The sequence below is a fragment of the Triticum aestivum genome, chromosome 4A (assembly GCF_018294505.1).
Source record: "Triticum aestivum cultivar Chinese Spring chromosome 4A, IWGSC CS RefSeq v2.1, whole genome shotgun sequence".
NCBI lineage: Eukaryota > Viridiplantae > Streptophyta > Magnoliopsida > Poales > Poaceae > Triticum > Triticum aestivum.
The window spans coordinates 437,592,504-437,603,168 of record NC_057803.1 but is presented as its reverse complement, the minus strand read 5'-3'; the positions used below and the strand labels follow the sequence as shown (position 1 = coordinate 437,603,168).

Here is a 10,665-nt window from a genome sequence, read left to right as displayed (position 1 = left end):
TGAAATCTGAGATGGGATCCATGTATGAGAACAAAGTGTGGAGTTTGGTTGACTTGCCTGATGATCGGCCGGCAGGCCATAGAGAATAAATGGATCTTTAAGAAGAAGACTGACGCTGACGGTAATGTTACTGTCTACAAAGCTCGACTTGTTGCAAAAGGTTTTCGGCAAGTTCAAGGAGTTGACTACGATGAGACCTTCTCACCCGTAGCGATGCTTAAGTCCGTCTGAATCATGTTAGCAATTGCCGCATTTTTTGATTATGAAATTTGGCAAATGGATGTCAAAACTGCAATCCTCAATGGATATCTTAAAGAAGAGTTGTATATGATGCAAACAGAAGGTTTTGTCGATCCAAAAGGTGCTAACAAAGTATGCAAGCTCCAGCGATCCATTTATGGACTGGTGCAAGCCTCTCAGAGTTGGAATATATGCTTTGATAGTGTGATCAAAGCATATGGTTTTATACAGACTTTTGGAGAAACCTATATTTACAAGAAAGTGAGTGGGAGCTCCATAGCATTTCTGATATTATATGTAGATGCCATATTATTGATCGAAAATGATACTGAATTTCTATATCGAATAAAAGGATACTTGAATAAGAATTTTTCAATGAAAGACCTCGGCGAAGTTGCTTATATATTGGGCATCAAGATCTATAGAGATAGATCAAGACGCTTAATTGGACTTTCACAAAGCACATACCTTGATAAAGTTTTGAAGAAGTTCAAAATGGATCAGGCAAAGAAAGGGTTTTTGCCTGTGTTACAAGGTGTGAAGTTGAGTCAGACTCAATGCCCGACCACTACAGAAGATAGAGAGAAAATGAAAGTCATTCCCTATGCTTCAGCCATAGGTTCTATCATGTATGCAATGCTGTGTACGAGACCTGATGCGTGCCTTGCTATTAGTTTAGCAGGGAGGTACCAAAGTAATCCAGGAGTGGATCACTGGACATCGATCAAGAACATCCTGAAATACCTGAAAAGGACTAAGGATATGTTTCTCATTTATGGAGGTGACAAAGAGCTCGTCGTAAATGGTTACGTCAATGCAAGCTTTGACACTGATTGGATGACTCTAAGTCACAAAACGGATACGTATTTTTATTAAATGGTGGAGCTGTCAGTTGGTGCAGTTCCAAGCAGAGCGTCGTGGCGGGATCTACGTGTGAAGTGGAGTACATAGCTGCTTCGGAAGCAGCAAATGAAGGAGTCTGGATGAAGGAGTTCATATCCGATCTAGGTGTCATACCTAGTGCATCGGGTCCAATGAAAATGTTTTGTGACAATACTGGTGCAATTGCATTGGCAAAGGAATCCTGATTTCACAAGAGAACCAAGCACATCAAGAGACGCTTCAATTCCATCCGCGATCAAGTCAAGGAGAGACACATAGAGATTTGCAAGATACATACGGATCTAAATTTTGCAGACCCGTTGACTAAGCCTCTCTCATGAGCAAAGCATGATCAGCACCAAGACTCCATGGGTGTTAGAATCATTACAATGCAATCTAGATTATTGACTCTAGTGCAAGTGGGAGACTGAAGGAAATATGCCCCAGAGGCAATAATAAAGTTGTTATTTATATTTCCTTATATCATGATAAACGTTTATTATTCATGCTAGAATTGTATTAACCGGAAACTTAGTACATGTGTGAATACATAGACAAACAGAGTGTCACTAGTATGCCTCTACTTGACTAGCTCGTTGAATCAATGATGGTTATGTTTCCTGACCATAGACATGAGTTGCCATTTGATTAATGGGATCACATCATTAGAGAATGATGTGATTGACTTGACCCATCCGTTAGCTTAGCACGATGATCGTTTAGTTTGTTGCTATTGCTTTCTCCATAACTTATACATGTTCCTATGACTATGAGATCATCCAACTCCTGAATACCGGAGGAACACTTAGTGTGCTATCAAACGTCACAACGTAACTGGGTGACTATAAAGATGCTCCACAGGTGTCTCCGATGGTGTTTGTTGAGTTGGCATAGATCGAGATTAGGATTTGTCACTCTGAGTATCAGAGAGGTATCTCTGGGCCCTCTCAGTAATGCACATCACTATAAGCCTTGCAAGCAATGTGACTAATGAGTTAGTTGCGGGATGATGCATTACGGAATGAGTAAAGAGACTTGCCGGTAACGAGATTGAACTAGGCATTGAGATACCGACGATCGAATCTCGGGCAAGTAACATACCGATGACAAAGGGAACAACGTATATCGTTATGCGGTTTGACCGATAAAGATCTTCGTAGAATATGTGGGAGCCAATATGAACATCCAGGTTCCGCTATTGGTTATTGACCGGAGATGTATCTCGGTCATGTCTACATAGTTCTAGAACCCGTAGGGTCCGCACGCTTAACGTTCGGTGACGACCGGTATTATGAGTTTATGTATTTTGATGTACTGAAGGTAGTTCGGAGTCCTGGGTATGATCACGGACATGACGAGGAGTCTCGAAATGGTCGATACATAAAGGTTGATATATTGGATGGCTATATTTGGACACCGAAAGTGTTCCGAGTGATTTCGGAGAAAACCAGAGCGTTACCGGACCCCCCCCCCCAGGAAAGATGGGCCTTCGTGGACCATAGGAAAGATGGGAGCAGCCCACAAGGGGCAGCCGCGCCCCCTCCCTATAAGGAGTCCGAATTGGACTAGGGAGGGGGCGCCCCCCCTTTCCTTCTCCTCTTCCTCTCCCTTCCTTCCCCTTCTCCTCCTAGTAGGACTAGGAAAGGAGGAATCCTACTCCTACTCCTCCCTTGGCGCGCCACTAGGGCCGACCGGCCTCCCCCTTGCTCCTTTATATACGGGGGCAGGGGCACTCTAGGACACACAAGTTGATTGTTTCCAGCCGTGTGCGGTGGCCCCTCCACCATAATCCACCTCGGTCATATCGTAGCGGTGCTTAGTCGAAGCCATGTTCCGGTAGCATCATCATCACCGTCATCATGCCGTCGTGCTGACGAAGCTCTTCCCCGACACTCTGCTGGATCGTGAGTTCGCGGGACGTCACCGAGCCGAACGTGTGCAGATCACGGAGGTGCCGTATTTTCGGTACTAGGATTGGTCGATCGTGAAGACGTACGAGTACATCAACCGTGTTGTCATATAACGCTTCCGCTTACGGTCTATGAGGGTACGTAGACAACACTCTCCCCTCTCGTTGCTATGCATCACCATGATCTTGCGTGTGCGTAGGATTTTTTTTGAAATTACTGTGTTCCCCAACATCGGGAACCTCATATCTACGGGTAGTCATGACTATGTTATGATCACTCCTATGGTGTTTACCCCGATTCTTCGTTCCTCTAGCGTGGATCGAATCTAAGCTCGAATGGAATGTGAAGTAGTAGGTGAGGAAGGAAAAAATAGCTTACCGCCATTGCAGAAGTGCTGCTGCGGATGCCGGTGAAGGTGGTCGGAGGTCGATTTGTTATTCTCCGGTCTGCTCCACGCTGGCGCCGCCGTCGGTGAGAGTGGGGAGAGGGGAGAGAGAACAGTGAAGGAAGGTGAGGGTAATAACTGCCGCGTTTCAGGAAGCAACACGACTTCTCGAGGGTGGCTCCTCGCGTGCAGCCCCGCTGTCCACGTGCCTCGCGGGCCTGGCTCACAAGAAAATACCAATTCGAGCGTGCCTCGCGAGACAGACCCAGAAGTATTTTAAAATTCGTGTCATACAGACTCAATAATATATGCGGACAACCAATCAACTTGTTTTTTCCCGCGCGAATCTGCTTGAACCTTGTGCGGACAATCAAACGCGCCCTAGCCAACTCGAGGCACTGTCAAGGCTAGGCGTATTTGAGTGTGGACGCAAACCAAAGACCTTAGTCCCTATCCTTGGCCCCACTTGTCATCCTCGCCCGCCTCCCACTCCATTCCCCTTTGCTCCGCTCGCCCCAGTCGTCCGGCGCCGACACGCTGTTCCCTCGCCGTGCCGCCTCCACCTCCACCTCCACCTCGACTGCGTGCGCTAGCCTGCCCGCACTTTCCACGACCCGGCTTGCCTTCGGAGCGAGGAGAGGGAAACGATGGTGGCCATCGCCGCGCTCGCGGACGGCAAGAGGCCCGTCGCTCCGTTCCATCTGCTCCAACCTCCTCTTCATCTCCTTCTCCGCGTTGAAGAAAATCTTAGGCGATTTAGTCGATATTAAATACCTGACGGGCTTAGTGATCGTGTTGCTGTGTGCAGGTGGGCGGGGATTTCTCAGACGGGGAAGCCCGGCGCGAAGGCTCCTAAACCCATCAACTTGCCGAACCAGAGGTAGCATTTCTAACCCTAGCACTTGGCATCTGCTGGAGAAGCTCCTGATCGAGGCATTTGCTTCTGTCAAATATTTATCACTGGCTTCTTTCGTGTCTTGTGAAATTGATGTGGTGAGGGTCTGTTTGCCTAGGTTGGACAGCCATGGCCTCCGCAGTGACAAGATTGTTCCAAAGTAAGATTTCTCCCTGTGATAATTTTCTGGGTGCTGCTAGAATGGGGAGATAGTATGGTTCCTGGATACGCACATATCTTTGAGGTATCTGGTTTATAATTAAATAGAGAAAGGAAATTATGCCAAAAACATCACATGCTAGGTGCGTGTACCCCTTGGAGGATTGGATAATACACCTGTATGTTTGTCAAGTTTTTTTTTTCCACGTTAGTCAGTAAGTTTTGCTTCTCTGGTGAAACAACAACCTGAAAGGGCATGGGGACATGTGGATTCCTTCACTATACTGTCCAGGCAACCCTTATTTACGCAAGCTGAGATGATGTTTCATTCTTATTGCCGTCTGATGAAAATTTTGCATGGATGTTAGGGGCACGACCACTTGGGACGGCAAATCAATGCTCCCAGCATCAAATGCATGGGCTTCACCTTTGCTTCTGAATCCCAAGAATGATGGAACTTCTGGTTCACCTAGCCACATTGATGATCGTCCTTCTTCCCGAGGAAGCTCGACGTCATCATCATCAGTTGGAAGTGACTTCCTTGACTTACCATCGTATCGTTTGCCAATGGCCGCAAATTATCCTCGAAGTACAGAGAAAAGATCAGGGAGCTTGCAAGTTTCTCGTTTTCCAGATTCTTTCAGTAATGTTCTAAAAGCACCGTTGAAAGCTGTTGGCAGACGGGTATGCACCCCTACTGTAAATCATGTTGTCAATTAACTGAGGATTTTCTTATAGTAAATTTTGCCAATGTAGGCAGCAACATCACAGGGGAGAGGGTTCAGCCTAAGTATGGATGATTTCCCAGTACTTGGCTCCAAAAACTCTGCGTCAACCAGTCAACAAGGTGGCAAACTGCAACATTACATTTGGTTTGCACAAAGTCTGTTTGTAGTTCAGTTATTCACACTATATTGTACTCCCTCCGTCCTAAAATAAGTGACTCAACTTTGCACTAACTTTAGTACAAAGTTAGTACAAACTTGAGTCACTTATTTTGGGACGGAGGGAGTATCTGAATGCATATTGTTGTTTGGCACCAAGTTATCTGGAACAGAATAGATATGCCGGTATTTTACTTGGTTGGACATGTCCATAAATTCTGTCCAAACTGATAGTTTCTGGGGCTAAAAGCTTTAACCGTTCTATATGGTTAACGAGTCACATTTGTTCTCCCTACTCATTATCTTTTCTGTTACAGGGCAAATTTCAGGAAGGTGGCCAACTATTGCTTCTGGTATTGTGGCAACACAAGATAAACAAGGAAAGAACCAGATAACTGGTATACACTCGCTTGATGAATGCTACGAGCTATCTCACTCTTTCGTATTCCATACCCCAAATATCATCACAGGATCATAGCAATCTGTGTTCAGTAAATGTAATTTCTTTTTCATATGATTAGATATGCTCTAAGATATCCTTATATGACAGGAACTGGTGAGGTAATTTTGTCTTGCAGTTATGAGCATGAAATTATCTCAAGAATGGACTATGTTTGCAAAGGAGGCGATCCTATTCCTGCTGCAAAGTGGATAAGGGGAGCTGAGCAGGCTCAACTGCATGATCCCCAAGTTCCTAATATATGTATACCTCCTCCATTGTTGGATTACTGGCATCGTCCTCCTGATCAGCCACCTGATGAAAATGGAAAATCGCATAGTGGAGAGGTGCCATATGGTCCGTACAAGCATGCTGACCCGACTGGCTTTGCTGTTGAATCTCTTGCTCATCGTGATCAGTTTGCGCTCAACGAGGAGGCACTAGCACAGCAGGATATTGGACATGGTGGGTATTATCCAGACAAGAGGGATATATCTCATGCTCACATGCCTGCTGATTGTTGTGTCATAAATCAATCTTGCCATGTTCTTGGGAAGGTCAAGAATGGCCATGCAGATGTACTTGAGATCGAGAAGCAACCTATCATCAAGAAGGATGTGGCTCTATTAGAGAAAATCAAGTGTCTAAACAACAAAGCTAGAAATTTCCGTGCCCTTAACTTGTCCAATCTACTTTCATCTCTACTCAAGGACTCCAAGGTTAAACACCCAAAAATCATCCATGTCGAGGAAGATCCTGCGACAAAATATGTTCCCTTCAGTGCTTCCACCAGTGAGACTGGTCCTGTCTTTGACAGGCTTAATTCTGTTTCTCAAAGCAGCAGTTCTGTGCCAACTAATCCATCAAATGGGCCTGATAAGGGTGTAACTGTTGTTTGTCTGTCAGAAAAACAAGTTACTGAATTCAGCCAAGCTGGAAAAGTTGTTAAATCTGCTGATCGCCATTCATATGGAAGAAGCGATATCTCAAGAAACATGCTTGATGGTTCTGCTCAGGACATGCCATCCTGTATTACTGGACATGGACGTGAAGAGCACTCCATGGTTGACTCTTTGCGAGGAGTTCTTATGGTAGATGCTCATCAAGACCAACTTCTTTCTAGGAACACCTCACAGCAGCCACATGTGACAGTCGCTGATAAGGAGTCAAATTGGCTTCATTGTGAAGACCAGGTATGTGGTTTTTGTCTCCTTAGGTATTGTCCTCTGATAAAATTGAACTTACGCATTGGAGTAGTTGCCGATTTCTGTGATTATTTCTTACACGGAAACTCAAATGAGATGCATAGAAAGATAAAAAAAAGCAAAACATCCTTTTTCTTCTGTACCTGTACAGTTTGATTGAAGTGTTCATACTAGGGTTAGCAGTAGGCAGGTGAGCGTCCAGGGAGGTTTGGACACTATGAGTTATTCAGTGTGTATGTCACCTCTGCTGCACAAAATTTTCCATGGCATCTACCTGGTGACGGATGTCATGTTTCTTTATCGCATTAAGGTTTCATGTAGCGTTTGTTTCGTAAAACTTAGACCCGAGAACCCAGTCCTGTAAACCTTGATATTAGAGATGTTTCTGTCACTCCTTCGGTCCTTCCAGTAATGCCCTTTACTTGATTAATTCATTTATCTCTATTAGACCTTGCAGTCTTGCTGATGTAGATACCTATCTTCCAAGAGTTACTCTCTGTCCCTGTACAGTGTGCCCAACAAAGTGGCACACACATACAGAAATGAAATGTTTATAATTGGCAGGCAATTACTGCAAAATTGTTGCTAAGAGCTTCTTGTGCCATGGTTGTTGTTTAACTAGTGTTTTTTTGGTGCATTCAGCATTCCAGAATGAGATATTTGTCTGCTCAAGCTGCGAAACAACTACAGGACGCGGAGAAGTGGATTAGTCAACAAAATACAAATGCTATTGCAAAACTGGAAGAATTGAGGAGGTATCAATCAATACAGAGTCAGAAGTCCAATGATGCGCCCCCAGACGCAGATATGTACTGCAAACCAAAAACGCGAGATGACGTGACTGCTAAATGTGCTAGTTCAGTGGCAGATACATGTTGTATTGTCTCTGCTGATGGTCATAATGCGCCTCAGCCAGTAGCTGGAGTCAAGATTAGTGAAGTTTCTATTGGTTCCAGTGCAGCATCAAATACTTCAGGTCTTAGTAAAGGTTATAATTTCATGTCTTCAGCCAAGAGCACACAGGCTAACATGATGGAACACATTTCCCTCAACTCACTGTCACATGACAACAGTACTCCAGAACACTGGCCAATGGAGAACAGACATATGCATTTTGGTTCATGGGAGAGAAATATAACAGATAGGGAGATACCTGCAGACACGAAGGGTGTTGAAACTAAAAATCATGACGACCTCTTGACCAGAAACAAGAGCAGCAGGAGGAACTTTAATTCAGTTAGGCCTGCAGCGCCACCTGTGTTTAATGAGAAGAATTCTACAGAAGTCCCGAGTATGCAAAAAACCCATGTTCCATGTATTGCCATTAATAGTTCTATAATTCCTGCCAAGGTTACTTCTGTTACAGGTCTTATTGTGGGTAATATAATGCTTGATGATGTTCCACTTGCATCAGTAAACCGGGAGTGGGCAGTACTGGCCAAGGAAGTACATGATACAGCTAGTAGCCTCTCAGGGCCTCGGCAGGTCAGGAAATCAGAAAAGAACCAGCATGGTCTACTGCCTGTCGAGACTCCAATTTCAAACGATAGTGTCATGTGCAAACCGATTAAACAGACAGGCAGGAAAGAAGAGCATGCAGAAGGAGGTCCGCATGGTATGGCTGTAGTTGATGGATTTGCTTCGGTGGTGCAAAATCTCGCTAAACCGGTAGAGTACTTCAATGTGGCAGATGTTATACAGGAGTCATCTGATCAGTGGCAGCAAGGAGATGTGCAATTTGAGTCCAAGGCCCATGGTGGTACAGAAGACCGTTCAAAACTAACTGAAATGGTGTCCTTGCCTGGCAATACTTGGGAAAAGCATCCGGCGACTGACAGTCCAAGGCGCTACCATGTTGAGGCCCAAAGGAATGTGGGGATTCGCTTTGGTTACAGGGAGAGGGCAGGCAGGGGACGCTTCTTCCACGAATCACCAGCTCCGTCTAGGGCTCGCTGGATGCCTAAATACATCTCCCATCCTCAGAGCGATGCACAATATGATGGGGTCTCTGAATGGCTGCAGGATTCCCACCAATTGTTATTGGACATGGACAACTCACAGGGATTGGACAGCAAACCGACTCAGATATCTGACAGAGATGCTGGAATGGATCTGCAGGGTGGAGAAGGCAATGTAGGCATGAGCTTCGTAGATGAAAACCCCTTGATATGGAACGAAACAGAGTGGGAGTATCAGCCTCTCTTTCCAGCGCCACATCGCCTTGGCCAACGACACGGTGACACGAGTGGTGATGGTCAAAGGGGTAGAGGCAGACAGTACCGCCAACAGCACGGTGACGCGAGTGATGATGGTCAGAGGGGTAGAGGCGGACACTCTGAGTACCACTATCCGGAGCCGGTAAGATCTCGTGATACCGCACCTGACATCCAGCGGAACCCCGGCGGTGCTGACAATCATCAGTATCCGGCCTATTCAAGACCGGGAATGCACACGGAGCGCAGGTACTATATTTGAGGGTCGCTGTTGGATAGCTGTGCTCCATACAATCATCACCAATCCAGTCCTGTAATCAATTCCTGAATGTTCTTGTGAGTTGCTGAAGCGTAGATAGCCTTTTGTCAGCTCTGTTTCTTTCTTCTATGGGCTTGCGATGATCCATTTACTTGTGACCTTTATCTTGTAAAGCTTTGTCTGAAGAATATTCTACTTCTGATGGCCGAATTCTGCACGGATCGCTGTTTAGGTGTCAGGAGAAACTTTTCTCATTGATTTGTCCAGTTAGCAGTTATTTTTCTTTCTTTCTTGAAGCGGGCCAGCGGAGCTAGACACAGCCTCGGTGTATCGCTTCTGTTCTTCTCCTCGGTTTCCCTTGCGCGTGCTATGCGCCGGCCGGCTTTCGGCTGATCAACCTCCAGCCGTTTGATTCAACAGCCACCACCCGTGCGATCATCTTCTTTCCCTAATCATCGCACGCACACGAGTGCCCGCCGGTGTTCTTTGAATCCCGAGATAATTGCACCTATCATCCTTATACTTGCTGGCTAGGTCCAGAATGGTCCTCATACTCAGAAAGTGCTTCAGTACGATCCTCGTACTTAAAAATACGAGGTGTATACGGTCCTCGTCGTGAGCTTGGTCGCCCTGTACGTATCGTGTATAGTAAGAGCAACTCTCTCTCTCTCTCTCTCTCTCTCTCTCCGTCCAAGCGGGGCCCATCTATCAGTGGGTGGCTGAAAATAAATAAAAAGGGGTGCTGTAGCGTGGAGGTTTCGAGCCTGCGGCCACAGGATAGAGCACAAGCAAGCTAGCCAACTGTGCTACTGTCTATGCTTGCCACAGGTGACAGGTGAGATGCACAATTTTATATTTGGACGGACAGACAAACGAAATTCATTTATATTATTGCGTGTATTGTCATTTTGTTGGACTAATTACTTTAGCTTGTCACAGTTTGTCTTATGCATGCAAAATCTTTACTTAGATGTCAGAAACTCGGAAAAATGGTCACTTACAAAATAAAAAACTTTTTCTAAATATGTTCTGGTAAGGGACATTTCATTATTTATTAAGTGAAGTCACACTTTGGACTATTTCTTGCCGTTTCATATTTATATTCATTCTGTGGGTGGACTAATTTTAGTAGATTTTCTCATGCTAGTTTTCTATTCCAAATATGCAAAGACGTGATAAATTACTCTCTTGCAA

The 10,665-nt window shown here is 45.3% G+C and overlaps 1 protein-coding gene across 2 annotated transcripts; it reads left to right on the top strand.

Moving 5' to 3' along the window:
- Positions 1-3,820: 3,820 nt before the first annotated feature.
- Positions 3,821-9,688, top strand: LOC123086239 (uncharacterized). Of its 2 annotated transcripts, XM_044507959.1 has the most exons (8): positions 3,821-4,099; positions 4,226-4,297; positions 4,431-4,472; positions 4,840-5,155; positions 5,228-5,318; positions 5,673-5,753; positions 5,906-6,987; positions 7,642-9,688. In XM_044507959.1, the coding sequence occupies exons 1-8, from the start codon at positions 4,065-4,067 to the stop codon at positions 9,472-9,474; spliced, it is 3,552 nt and encodes a 1,183-aa protein (XP_044363894.1). In that variant the 5' UTR covers positions 3,821-4,064; the 3' UTR covers positions 9,475-9,688. The 2 variants fall into 2 exon arrangements, with proteins under 2 accessions (XP_044363894.1, XP_044363895.1); XM_044507960.1 differs by lacking the exon at positions 4,431-4,472.
- The last annotated feature ends 977 nt before the right edge of the window (positions 9,689-10,665 follow it).

Excerpts from the sequence above, each read along its gene's own strand:
- LOC123086239 (XM_044507959.1), top strand. The coding sequence starts at position 4,065 with ATGGTGGCCATCGCCGCGCTCGCGGACGGCAAGAG. Across the intron at positions 4,298-4,430 it reads ATCAACTTGCCGAACCAGAG|GTTGGACAGCCATGGCCTCC; the intron begins GTAGCATTTCTA and ends CTGTTTGCCTAG. Across the intron at positions 5,754-5,905 it reads AGGAAAGAACCAGATAACTG|GAACTGGTGAGGTAATTTTG; the intron begins GTATACACTCGC and ends CTTATATGACAG.